This window comes from Bos javanicus, chromosome 26 (genome assembly GCF_032452875.1).
Source record: "Bos javanicus breed banteng chromosome 26, ARS-OSU_banteng_1.0, whole genome shotgun sequence".
Lineage (NCBI taxonomy): Eukaryota > Metazoa > Chordata > Mammalia > Artiodactyla > Bovidae > Bos > Bos javanicus.
The window spans coordinates 24,392,573-24,406,983 of NC_083893.1; the positions used below are offsets into that span (position 1 = coordinate 24,392,573).

General features: G+C 38.3%; 1 protein-coding gene across 2 annotated transcripts in view; it reads left to right on the plus strand.

The window, feature by feature from the left end:
• The window catches only part of SLK (STE20 like kinase), a 62,251-nt gene that overhangs the window by 20,609 nt on the left and 27,231 nt on the right, over positions 1 to 14,411 (plus strand). For both annotated transcript variants that reach the window (XM_061403361.1, XM_061403362.1), the window contains exons 2-7: positions 3,303 to 3,467; positions 5,061 to 5,109; positions 7,000 to 7,149; positions 12,625 to 12,697; positions 12,850 to 13,044; positions 13,574 to 13,655. In XM_061403361.1, the coding sequence (XP_061259345.1) occupies positions 3,303 to 3,467; positions 5,061 to 5,109; positions 7,000 to 7,149; positions 12,625 to 12,697; positions 12,850 to 13,044; positions 13,574 to 13,655 (714 nt within the window). The remainder of the gene's footprint in view (positions 1 to 3,302; positions 3,468 to 5,060; positions 5,110 to 6,999; positions 7,150 to 12,624; positions 12,698 to 12,849; positions 13,045 to 13,573; positions 13,656 to 14,411) is intronic.

The following is a 14,411-nucleotide window of genomic DNA, read 5'->3' on the forward strand; positions in this document are numbered from 1 at the left end:
CTGAATGAATAAACATGCCTGCTGCATCTGTGTATCCAACTATTATTTAGCACTAAAAAGAAATTAGGTATCAAACCATGAAAAGATGTGGAGGAATCTTAAATGCATGTTACTCAGTGAAAGAAGCCAATCTGAAAAGGCTACATACTGTATGAAAAACAGAAGACTATGGAGACAGTAAAAAGATCAGGGAAGGGGTTAGGAGAAAGAGTGGGATGAATAGGCAGAGCATAGAGATTTTTAGGGCAGTGAAACTATTCTGTGTGATATTAACATGGTGGATACATATCATGTATTTTGTCCAAACCCATAGAAGGCACACCAGGCGTTCATGCTAATGTAAACAGTGCACTTCAGGTAATGATGATGTGTCAATACAGATTGCTCAGCTTTAACAGATGTACCACTCTGGTGCAGAATGTTGGTAGTGGGGAAGGCTGTGCATGAATAGGGAAGAGGTGTATGTGGCAACTCTTTGTACTTTCTGCTACGTTATATCTAGTTTGTGTACATTATATCTACTACTGTGGACAAGAATCCCTTAGAAGAAATGGAGTAGCCGTCATAGTCAACAAAAGAGTCACAATGCAGTACTTGGATGCAGTCTCAAAAATGACAGAATGATCTCTGTTCATTTCCAAGGCAAACCATTCAGTATCACAGTAATCCAAGTCTGTGCCCTAACCAGCAATGCTGAAGAAGCTGAACGGTTCTTTGAAGACCTTCAAGACCTTCTAGGACTAACACCCAAAAAAGATGTCCTTTTCATTATAGGGGACTGGAATGCAAAGTAGGAAGTCAAGAAACACCTGGAGTAACAGGCAAACTTGGCCTTGGAGTACAGAATGAGGCAGGGCAAAGGCTAAAAGAGTTTTGCCAAGAGAACGCACTGGTCATAGCAAACACCCTCTTCCAACAACACAAGAGAAGACTCTACACATGGACATCACCAGATGGTCGATACTGAAATCAGATTGATTATATTCTTTGCAGCCAAAGATGGAGAAGTTCTATACAGTCGGTGAAAACAAGACCAGGAGCTGACTGTGGCACAGACCATGAACTGTTTATTGCCAAATTCAGACTTAAATTGAAGAAAGTAGGGAAAACCACTAGGCCATTCAGGTATGACCTAAATCAAATCCCTTACGATTATACAGTGGAAGTGAGAAGTAGACTCAAGGAATTAGATCTGATAGAGTGCCTGAAGAACTGTGGACCAAAGATTCGTGACATTGTACAGGAGGCAGGGATCAAGACCATCCCTAAGGAAAAGAAATGCAAAAAGGCAAAATGGTTGTCTGAGGAGGCCTTACAAATAGCTGTGAATAGAAGAGAAGCAAAAGGCAAAGGAGAAAGGAAAGATATACCCATTTGAATGCAGAGTTCCAAAGAACAGCAAGGAAAGATAAGAAAGCCTTCCTCAGCAATCAATGCAAAGAAATAGAGGAAGACAATAGAATGGGATAGAGATCTCTACAGGAAAATTAGAGATACCAAGGGAACATTTCATGCAAAGATGGGCACAATAAAGGGCAGAAATGGTATGGACCTAACAGAAGCAGAAGATATTAAGAAGAGATGGCAAGAATACACAGAAGAACTGTACAAAAAACATCTTCACAACCCATATAATCACGATGGTGTGATCACTCACCTAGAGCCAGACATCCTGGAATGTGAAGTCAAGTGGACCTGAGAAAGTATCACTACAAACAAAGCTCATGGAGTTGTTGGAATTCCAGTTCAGCTATTTCAAATCCTGAAAGATGATGCTGTGAAAGTGCTGCACTCAATATGCCAGCACATTTGGAAAACTCAGCAGTGGCCACAGGACTGGAAAAGGTCAGTTTTCATTCCAATCCCAAAGAAAGGCAATGCCAAAGAATGCTCAAACTACTGCACAAGTGCACTCATCTCACACGCTAGTAAAGTCATGCTCAAAATTCTCCAAGCCAGGCTTTAACAGTACATGAACCATGAACTAACAGATGTTCAAGCTGGTTTTAGAAAAGGCAGAGGAACCAGAGATCAAATTGCCAACATCCGTTGGATCATCGAAAAAGCAAGAGAGTTCTAGGAAAACATCTATTTTTACTTTATTGACTACGCCAAAGCCTTTGACTATGTGGACCACAAGAAACTCTGGAAAATTCTGAAAGAGATGGGAATACCAGACCACCTGACCTGCCTCTTGAGAAATCTGTATGCAGGTCAGGGAGCATCAGTTAGAACTGAACATGGAACAACTTGTTCCAAATAAGGCAAGTAGTACATCAAGGCTGTATATTGTCACCCTACGTATTTAACTTGTATGCAGAGTACATCATGAGAAACGCTGGGCTGGAGGAAGCACAGGCTGGAATAAAGATTGCTGGGAGAAATATCAATAACCTCAGATATGCAGATGACACCACCCTTATGGCAGAAAGTGAAGAAGAACTAAAGAGCCTCTTGATGAAAGTGAAAGAGGAGAGTGAAAAAGTTGACTTTAAAAGTCAGCATTCAGAAAACTAAGATCATGGCATCTGGTCTCATCACTTCATGGCAGTGGATGGGGAAACAGTGGAAACAGTGAGAGACTTTATTTTCTTGGGCTCCAAAATCACTGCAGATGGTGACTTCAGCCATGAAATTAAAAGAGTATTGCTCCTTGGAAGGAAAATTATGACCAACCTAGACAGCATATTAAAAAGCAGACACATTACTTTGCCAACAAAGGTCCGTCTAGTCAAGGCTATGCTTTTTCCAGTGGTCATGTATGGATGTGAGAGTAGGAGTATGAAGAATGTTGAGCGCCGAAGAATTGATGCTTTTGAACTGTGCTGTTGGAGAAGACTCTTGAGAGTGCCTTGGACAGCAAGGAGATCCAACCAGTCCATCCTAAAGGAAATCAGTCCTGAATATTCATTTGAAGGACTAATGCCGAAACTGAAGCTCCAGTACTTTGGCCACCTGCTGTGAAGAACTGAGTCATTTGAAAAGACCCTGATGCTGGGAAAGATTGAGGGCGGGAGAAGGGGACGACAGAGGATGAGATGATTGGATGGCATCACCGACTTAGTGGACATGAGTTTGAGTAAACTCCAGGAGTTGGTGATGGACAGGGAAGCCTGCCGAGCTGTAGTCCATGGGGTCACAAAGAGTCAGACATGAATGAGCGACTGAACTGAACTGCACTGTACTTTCTGCTTAGATTTGCTGTGAACTGAAAAGAAAAAATAAAGTTTATTAAAAAATAATAATAGTTATAAATCAAGTATGCATTGTAATTGTGGACATAATGATACTTTTGTTTTTAGGCTCAGAATAAAGAGACCAATGTTTTAGCTGCTGCAAAGGTGATTGACACCAAATCTGAAGAAGAACTTGAAGACTACATGGTTGAAATTGATATATTAGCATCTTGTGATCACCCTAATATAGTCAAGCTTCTAGATGCCTTCTATTATGAGAATAATCTTTGGGTAAGTATTTTGGTTAATCTGTAGGAATAGCCAAAATAAGTTAATCGTCCTGAAGAGATTTATAAGTTGTGTAGACCTTTTTTGGACTACCTCTTCTATTTAGTTACTTATGCTTCTTGAGTGAGAATTGACCCATTGATGAGAGGATGATTAACAACATAGCAACATATCCTTAGCTTCAACAGATGTTTAGATGTGTATTTTAGAACACCGTGTTTCATGATTATTTGACATTGGACTGAAATGTAGAAACTTGGTGAAGAATTTTAAATTTCCTAAATAACGAAATTAGATTCCTTTTTTGTTTTGAATTAATATTTTTTTCCAGTTGGAACTTCTTTCTTTTTCTCAAGTCTTTTTTTCCCCCAGTTTTTTTATTTATTTATTTGTTTTTTAATGTTAGTTTGATGTGTCTTATATAAGTTTCTTAATTTAAATTTAAGTATTTAAATTTTTTTTTAAGTTTCTTTTGTTGTGGCCAGGTCTGTATGTAAAAATTTTATTCATTTTTAGAAAATGTTAGGCATAAATAAATATATAAATAAAATGTTAATATTTATAATAACCAGTCAGTCACTTGCTCTGCACCAATACTAATTTAATCAAGAGGACTTTTTAAAATGGAGTTTTAGTTTGTCTCCTTAAAGGAATAAGCAAAGTATTACAAAAGAAGAGTAGATAGTATAAGCTGTACCTGGCTGCAAATCAAAAGACCTTTCCTTTTTTATTTTGGTGATACTAGGCAGGAGCTTGGATAAATCAGTTAATCTTTATCAGTCTGTTTACTCCACTGTAGGATAATAATGATCTGTCTCCCAAATTATTTTTCATATGATATAATGAATTTGAAAAACAACTTATTGTAAAATAAGCTCCTGTGAAAAATAAAGTGTTGTTCTATAGAGGAGAAAAAACTATGAATCTATACAATTTGTTAAGCTCTGTAATTAAAAGCAACAGCTAGACAACTATGAGGGACAGTGGGAGGGAGAGAGAGACATGAATTAATTGAAGAATCATAAAAATACAAAATGAAAACTGTGATGAGGATTAAGAAGGAAAAATGCATGGTGCTATGTACCAGGGAGGTTTGGGAAGGCATCCAGTAGGATGTGATAAGTGAGCTAGTATCTGAAGCTTTTGTGTGTGTTTTCCCCAAGTTTCTAGAAAACTAAAAGCAATCTTTCAGGATGTATTCCTGTTAGTAAAGTTAAAAAATATTCTTGTTCATTTAACTCACAATAGTTACCTTAAGAAAGGAGAGTATAAAGTCTTTGAGTGGTGAGGGCGTGGATGTATAATATGGCCCTTAATAAACATTCTGTACCAGGTAACTTTAGAGAACCTGGGACACTACAAGTTGTGATGAACAAAAATGCGCATACTTCCACAGTGTGTTCCCTTTGTACTTTCTCAAATGTACAGCAAGACTTGTGACTCTTTTTACAAAGGAAGTCTTCATGGTTGTTAGCATAATATTGTTTATGTAACTTAGGTTATTTGATAGCTCTCTATTTATATTTTTTGCTAGCTTGAAGGAAAAATACTCAGAATCAGTGTGGTGTTAGACATGTGCTTTTTATTTGCCTGCAGATCCTCATTGAATTTTGTGCTGGTGGAGCAGTAGATGCTGTGATGCTTGGTAAATGCCTTTTTGTTCCTTACATTTATATCTTAAATTATACTTTTAAAAAAGTCAGTGGATTTCAAACATTTATACATGTGTATTTATCTTATTGTTGAGTAACATTCAGTAAGTTAAATCAGCCTAATTATTTTTGTATTCTTAGATGACCATGATAAAATTTTAAAATTAATGTTGTTGCTTCCTGACCTGCATATAGGTTTCTCAAGTGGCAGTTCAGGTGGTCCGGTAGTCCCATCTCTTTTAGAATTTTCCACAATTTATTGTGATCCACACAGTCAAAGGCTTTGGCGTAGTCTATAAAGCAAAAATAGATGTTTTCCTGGAACTCTTTTGCTTTTTCGAGGATCCAGCGGATGTTGGCAATTTGATCTTTGGTTCCTCTGCCTTTTCTAAAACCAGCTTGAACATGTGGAAGTTCATGGTTCATGTATTGCTGAAGCCTGGCTTGGAGAATTTTGAGCATGACTTTACTAGCGTGTGAGATGAGTGCACTTGTGCAGTAGTTTGAGCATTCTTTGGCATTGCCTTTCTTTGGGATTGGAATGAAAACTGACCTTTTCCAGTCCTGTGGCCACTGCTGAGTTTTCCAAATTTGCTGGTATATTGAGTGCAGCACTTTCACAGCATCATCTTTCAGGATTTGGAATAGCTCAACTGGAATTCCATCACCTCCACTAGCTTTGTTCGTAGTGATGCTTTCTAAGGCCCACTTGACTTCACATTCCAGGATGACCTGCCTCTTGAAAAACCTATATGCAGGTCAGGAAGCAACAGTTAGAACTGGACATGGAACAACAGACTGGTTCCAAATAGGAAAAGGAGTTCGTCAAGGCTGTATATTGTCACCCTGTTTATTTAACTTATATGCAAAGTACATCATGAGAAACGCTGGGCTGGAGGAAGCACAGGCTGGAATCAAGATTGCTGGGAGAAATATCAATAACCTTAGATATGCAGATGACACCACCCTTATGGCAGAAAGTGAAGGGGAACTAAAAAGCCTCTTGATGAAAGTGAAAGAGGAGAGTGAAAAAGTTGGCTTAAAGCTCAACATTCAGAAAATGAAGATCATGGCATCTGGTCCCATCACTTCATGGGAAATAGATGGGGAAACAGTGGAAACAGTGGCTGACTTTATTTTTCTGGGCTCCAAAATCACTGCAAATGGTGATTGCAGCCATGAAATTAAAAGACGCTTACTCCTTGGAAGGAAAGATATGACCTAGACAGCATATTAAAAAGCAGAGACACTGCCAACAAAGGTCTGTCTAGTCAAGGCTATGGTTTTTCCAGTGGTCATGTATGCATGTGAGAGTTGGACTGTGAAGAAAGCTGAGTGCTGAAGAATGGATGCTTTTGAACTGTGGTGTTGGAGAAGACTCTTGAGAGTCCCTTGGACTGCAAGGAGATCCAACCAGTCCATCCTAAAGGAGATCAGTCCTGGATGTTCATTGGAAGGACTGATGCTGAAGCTGAAACTCCAATACTTTGGCCACCTCATGTGAAGAGTTTACTCATTGGAAAAGACTCTGATGCTGGGAGGGATTGGGGGCAGGAGGAGAAGGGGACAACAGAGGATGAGATGGCTGGATGGTATCACCGACTCAATGGACATGGGTTTGGGTGAACTCCGGGAGTTGGTGATGGACAGGGACGCCTGGTGTGCTGCGATTCGTGGGGTCACAAAGAGTCGGACATGACTGAGCGACGGAACTGAACTGAACTGATAATATGTGAAGAAACTAATATTTGTGTTATACTTTTTAAAAAGTCATTTCATTGTATATAATCTTCAACAGTGACAGTAAAGGTATTAAAGGTATATAACCTGCTGATACACTTTCACTGTACAAAAATGATTATTTTTTTACTTTTTCGTTGCAGAGCTTGAGAGACCATTAACTGAGTCCCAAATACAAGTAGTTTGTAAGCAGACTTTAGAGGCTTTGAACTACTTACATGATAATAAGATCATCCACAGAGATCTAAAGGCTGGCAACATTCTTTTTACCTTAGATGGAGATATTAAGTTGGGTAAGTTTATTCTTTTAGATAAAACATTTCGTTTTATGCTGTGAGGTTTTTCCCTATATGTCTGTTACTTAATATTGTTCTGTTAGGACTCAAATATTAATATGTGAAACGAAGAGAAGTACGTTAAAATATGTAAAACATGAGAATTACTTCATGTTAATTTTTTAAATTGGGGCTTCCCAGGTGGTGCATTGGTAAAGAATCTGCCTGCCAAACAGGAGATGTGGGTTTGATCCCTGAGTTGGGAAGATCCCCTGGAGAAGGAAATGGCAACCCACTCCAATATTCTTGCCTGGGAAGTCCCATGGACAGAGGAGCCTGGTGAGCTGCAGTCCATGGGGTCGCAAAGAATCAGACACGACTTAGTGGCTAAACAGCAGCAGCGATTTTTAAAATACTTCTTGGAGGGAATTCCCTTGCAATCCAGTGGTTAAGACTTGGTGCTTTTACTGCCAATGGCCTGGGAACTAAGATCCCGCAAGACTGAGGTGAGGCTAAAAAAAAAAAACTTGGGCAAATAGTTATTCATTAACTCCCAGAATTTCTAAGTATAGGCACCTAATATAAAGACTCTTTAAACAATAGGAAAGGATGGATTGTTATTTTTAAAAAGACACACTTTTAAAAGACTGCCTAATAATTTTTCCCTTAAATTTTTATATGTAGAATTAATATTTATAAATACAATACATTTAGAAAATGACACATTATGTGAAACCATTTAGTTTTGTCTTCATTTCCAAAACTCATATCTAGTTGTTTTCTTTTTCCGTCTTTAGTTTTATATTCTATTTTGTAGATACGGTATCTTGGCTAAGCTCACAAAGTAACTAAGTGTAAAAAAGATGCTAAATTAAGTATAAGATTGAAAATAGTTTTTTTTTTTTTTGCACTGAGGCAATAAATGATAATTTCATAAGGAGGAATAGATACAGACTTTAGATGGGAAATTAATGAATTTCATATATATACATACAGATAGAAGATACAGTCCTTTTTAAGTATCCCCAAGGTATGAATTCCGAGAAGGCAATGGCACCGCACTCCAGTACTCTTGCCTGGGAAATCCCATGGACAGAGGGGCCTGGTAGGCTGCAGTCCATGGGGTCGCTAAGAGTCGGACACGACTGAGCGACTTCACTTTCATTTTTCACTTTCATGTATTGGAGAAGGAAATGGCAACCCACTCCAGTGTTCTTGCCTGGAGAATCCCAGCGACAGAGGAACCTGGTGGGCTTCCGTCTATGGAGTCGCACAGAGTCGGACACGACTGACGCGACTTAGCAGCAGTAGTAGCAGCAAGATATGAATTCAGAAAAAACCTCTGGTGATGAAGCCTGAATTTGAGTATTTTGGACAGATATTAAAAGGACAAAATATACCCAAAGGCCATGCTGATACCAGTGATCATAGTTCACTTTACTTTGTCATGACCTCTAAGCAGGTATACTTTGATATACTGCTGCTGCTGCTAAGTCGCTTCAGTTGTGTCCAACTCTGTGCGACCCCATAGACGGCAGCCCACAAGGCTCCCCGTCCCTGGGATTCTCGAGGCAAGAACACTGGAGTGGGTTGCCATTTCCTTCTCCAATGCATGAAAGTGAAAAGTGATAGTGAAGTTGCTCAGTCGTGTCCAACTCTTCATGACCCCATGGACCCACCAGGCTCCTCCGTCAATGGGATTTTCCAGGCAAGGGTACTGGAGTGGGGTGCCATCGCCTTCTCCTTTGATATAGTACTAAATTTTAACTTTTTTTTTTTTTTGAGAAATACATACAGATACAGGAAACCACATTAAGAGTTGTGTAGCTTATTGACTTGTAGCTCTGTACGCAATAGCTTTGTAATCACCACTTAGATAAAGAAATGGAAGTATGTCAGGCACCTTAGGAGCTGCATCATGTGCCTCATCTCAAGTCACTGTCCTCTTCTCCACAGGTAACCTGTATACTAACTTTATAGTAATCACTTCCCTGTGTTTCTTCATGGCTCTATCACCCAGTGTTCATCTCTAGACTTTAGAGTTTAGACTTGTCCATGTTTAAAACCTGATTTTTCTTTGAAGTCTCTTTTGATTTATGGGTCATACCCCCCTCCCCACCATTCCTTTCTTCTCTTTATGTTTTATCTATGGCATGCGTTTTCATGGCATGCTTTCTCAAAGAAATAAAATTTTAGTATTACCATGGTTGTGACCCTCCAAAGGCCCACTGATAGTACATGAACAGATATACAGTATATCTGTGACATTAAAATTTCACGAGGAGAGAGGATCGGAGAAAAATGTCTAAAAAGGCTCTTTAGGAGAGGTGAAAAAAGAAGTTGAGAAACACTCTTCTGTGGGACCTGAGCTGTTAGACCTGTAGTTTCTCTTATCTTGCATTTTGCTGGCTGCATACTCTTGATGCCTTAAGTAATTTCCTCTCTGTATTTCCCTCAGTTTGCAGATAAATCCAAAGACTTTTTGGCAAGAGTCTGTGTGGTTTTGTATTCTTTCATTTAGTAGGACATGGTATTTTAAGACCACAGTCTGAATGTTAAGTATGCTTATAGTTTCTGGACTGGCCTTCATTCTAGGCCCTTCCAAAGGACAGAGCAAGGCTCTCCTGAATTCCTACATATGTCCTATTCAAATTCATGTGTTAATGTTCTTCCTTTTTGAGGCTGAATAATGTTCTGTTATCAGCATATGTATGCACCACGTTTGACTTACTCATTCATCCATTGATGGACACTTTGGTTGCTTCCCCCTTTGGGCTTCTATGAATAATGCTGTTGTGAACATGGTGTACAATATCTGTTTTGAGTTCCTGCCTTCATTTCTTTTGGGCAGATACCCAGATTGTATGGTAATTCTGTGTTTAATTTTTTGAAGAACCATCGTACCATTTTCCACAGTGGTTGCACAAATTTACACTTCCATAGCAATGCACAGGGGTTCCGATTTTTCTACCTCCTTACCAGCACTTGTTATTTTCTATATTTTTGATGATAACCGTCCTAATGGGTGTGAAGTGATAGTGGGTGTGAATTCGTTGTGTTTATTTGCTCTTGCATTCCTCCTAGTTTAGTCTTTGTTTCTAAAATGGTTTTTTATTTCTAATTTCTCTTGTGTTCTGTCACCTCATTCATGAGGTTTAAAATGCTGATATATGTTACTTTTTTATGTCTTATATCATATTTTAAAGTCTTATTGCTTGTTTTGAAATAGTATAATTTGGATCTATTTTTGGTACATGTTTTCTGTAAGTGTTCTAAAATCTTATTTGAATACAGCAGTATACTTTTGTATAAAATAATACATGCCATTAAAAATAACTATATTTTTGAAGATTTAGGATGCTGAAATAGTTTTGCGTTGGTTGACATTTAAAATAGTTGCACTTTATTTCATTAATTCATGCATACAGAATGTCTTCCATTTCTGTGACACTGTATTAAGTATACACAGATATTATAGAACCATAGTATCCTTAGGAGCCATATATACATTGCAATAACCAAATTTTTATTATCAGATCACATTCTTGCAAATGGAGATAAATATGTAAATGCTATTTCAACAGGCCAACATATATCTGCCACATTATTGTAAGTAGAACTGTACAGTACTTATTAATGACCTTAATTTCCCCCTTGCACAAGAATGAAGGTGGCCTCTTGTCCCTCCTCAGGTTACCGCCTGCTCGTAAGAGTGCTCAGGGAGGTACGGCTGTTGGCGGTGGGCATTTGTGGTTTAGGTCTGGCTTTGGACCTCCTTTCCCAGTCATGTTCTGAGGGAAAAAAGTAAAAAGACTGCTAATGGGTTCTCAAAAAACACTGAAATGGAGTAAATACTGAGTTGACTGTGTGCTTAATCGCTCAGCTGTGTGCAACTCTTTGTGACCCCATGGACTATAGCCTGCTCCTCTGTCCATGGGGATTCTCCAGGCAAGAATACTGGAGTGGGTTGCCATGCCCTCCTCCAGGGGAATCTTCCCAACCCAGGGATCAAACCCAGGTCTCCCACATTGCAGGCCGATTCTTTACTGTCTGAGTCACCAGGGAAGCCCAAGAATACTGGAGTGGGTAGCCTATCCCTTCTCCAGGGTATCTTCCTGACCGAGGACTCGAACTGGGGTCTCCTGCATCGCAGGCAGATTCTGTACCATCTGAGCTACCAGGGAAGCCCTCATAACACCATATTAGGAAGTGTAACATCATTCTGTAGGCAGTAGGCAGCTACCAGGGTGTTTTAAGCAGAACTACCTGGTCAAAAAAAGAAAAAAAACTATATAATAGATACAAATAATTAGAATACAGGGCAGGATTTCATGAGTTTTAAAAGTTCTACTGCCAAAGTGTCACAGAGGTTAAAATTACATATATTATTAGTGATAGTAGCTGCCATTTATTGTGTGTATTCTGTGCCAGACCTTGGGGCATGAATACAAATACTAGATCTTTGGGATTTATTCAGTTTTGAGAATTGTGGCATGTCAGATGAAACTTTAGGAGTGAAATGTATATGGCATGAGGTAATTTATGCCGCAGTAGCAATTTTGTGTTGCTATTAATGATCAAGCTCTAAGCTGAAAAGGAGAAAAAACTGATAAAGTTATGATGTTGCTGTGCCCTATGATTTAAATCAGAAAACATCATTCCTGAGTTTTTTCTTTGTGATGTAATATTATGAGGAAATGAGCAAGACATATGCTGTCATTTGGGCTTCCCCGGTGGCTCAGCAGTGAAGAATCTGCCTGCGATGCAGAAGATGCAGGAGATGCAGGGTCGGGAAGATCCCCCGGAGAAGGGCATGGCAACACAGGCCAGTATTCCTGCCTGGAGACTCGCATGGACAGGGGAGCCTGACAGTCTACAGTCCATGGGATCCCAAAGAGTCAGACACAATTGAGCACGCAGGCATGCTGTCATTTAAGGCTTCTTTGGTGTAATTTCTGTCTTTCATACTATAGAAAAACTGTCCTTCAATTTAATTGTAACATGTAGCACTACTGGACATTTATTTTGAAATGGACAGACTGGTCTGTTTTAAAATTACTATTTTTTTTGTCAGTTCTGAAGAATTTGTGATCTGAAGATGTATAAAGATGGTGGTATTAAGTGTATTAATGATGGAATCTTTTCTGTGGCAGTTTTTTTTTGTGGGGTGGGTGGAGATATGGTAGAAAGAGCGTGGTCAAAATTAGGGTGAGAGGGAAGTTACTTCTCTTTCCATTTTGTGTGCTGTGCTTTGTCACTCAGCTGTGTCCGATTCTTTACAACCCCATGGACTGTATAGCCTGTCGGGCTCCTCTGTCATAGGGATTCTCCAGGCAAGAATACTGGAGTGGGTTGTCACTCCAATTCTATTTTTCTTACCCTTTAATGACAGTGGTCTTATTAAAGACTTGATATGCTTCTCCCTTAAGTTGAATATAGCAAACTTTGCTTAAAAACTATCAGTAATACTTTTGTATGGTTATTTGTTTCAAGCGGATTTTGGAGTATCAGCTAAAAACACAAGGACAATTCAAAGGAGAGATTCCTTTATTGGCACACCCTATTGGTATGTATTCAGTTTTATGGATTTGCTGCATTAGTTATGTCAGCAGTTATTATATGTTAATTTTGTCCACGTTTGATTATACTGTCTTTTATGTGGTTTGTGATCACCATTTTAAGTTAAACATCTTAATTTTCAATTCTCTGTCTTCATAGGATGGCTCCTGAGGTAGTCATGTGTGAAACATCAAAGGACAGACCCTATGACTACAAAGCCGACGTTTGGTCCCTGGGTATCACTTTAATAGAAATGGCTGAGATAGAACCACCTCATCATGAATTAAATCCAATGAGAGTGCTGCTAAAAATAGCAAAATCTGAGCCCCCTACATTAGCACAGCCATCAAAATGGTAAAATATTCCTAAACAAAACTTTTTAAGAAGCAAAACTTGAAACTTTATTCTTCTAGCTTTCCAAGGGTATTTAAACTTAGGTACATGGTACGAAGGTTGTATGAAATAGAAAACTGATACTGGTGTGTTTTCGAGACTTAAGGATCATATAAATGTTTATAATTAACTTTCCCCATCAATTTGAAAATAGCAGTGATTGGAGTTCTACATGAAAAAGTATTTTCTGTGAGAAGCTAAGGCATATATGTGATCTGTATTTGTGGAGGTTAATATAATGGAAGGATTTTTATGATTTTTAGCTTTCTTATGAACATTTGACTGTATCTCAATGACTTAAGACTATAAGCCTACTTACATACATGTGACTTGTATTTATAAATGAGTGACTTATGGATATTCTCATGAACTAGTTTTATGTTGAGTTAATACTATTACATACATGATAGAACTTAACCATGGTTTCTCATAGTTTTGATTTTAATAAGAAAATAAAATAGAATGTCATTATTAAAATTTTATTTTGAAGGTCTTCAAATTTTAAGGACTTTCTAAAGAAATGCTTGGAAAAGAATGTGGATTCCAGGTGGACTACATCTCAGCTGCTGCAGGTAAAATAAGAGTAGTGTGACAGTGGCAAACCATATAGCTGTTGCAGCATCTCTTTAAGATGAATACAGATTCAGATTCCTTCAGTTTTCCTGTGCAAACACAGGATACATTGAGTAGTTAACATTTACTTTACAAACGCGTGGTCCCCTTACTAAGAGGCATTTATTTAGCTTTTAAGTAATTTCTCCTATGCTTTTCTGATTCAGTTTGTGTTCTTTTCATTTTGTTTAGTTATTTCCATTTTGTCAATCACATCCATTCAGTTTCTCCATTACTAGAAAACAAGTACCTTGGTGACAGGGGCCGTGAGCAAATTAATTTTTTTTTTAGTGTCTCTTACAGTGAGGGTAAATGTTTAGTAAATATTGCTAACTTTAATAAAAAATGGTGTTGAAGTGATTGAATAATTTTGTTTTATAGCAGGACTGGTTTGTAATATTTGAAATAAGATTTTTTTTCATGTTTTATTTATTTATTTTAATCTTTATTTTATTTTTTTAATATAAATTTATGTTGATGTATGGCAAAACCAATACAATATTGTAATTAGCCTCCAATTGAAATAAAATTTTGTCAAACAGTAGTACAGGTAGACAAGTAGAATGACGGATCTTGAAGCAGTTACTGTTCAGTTCAGTTCAGTTCAGTCGCTCAGTCGTGTCCGACTCTTTGTGACCCCATGAATCGCAGCACGCCAGGCCCCTCTGCCCATCACCAACTCCCGGAGTTCACTCACACTCACATCCATCGAGTCA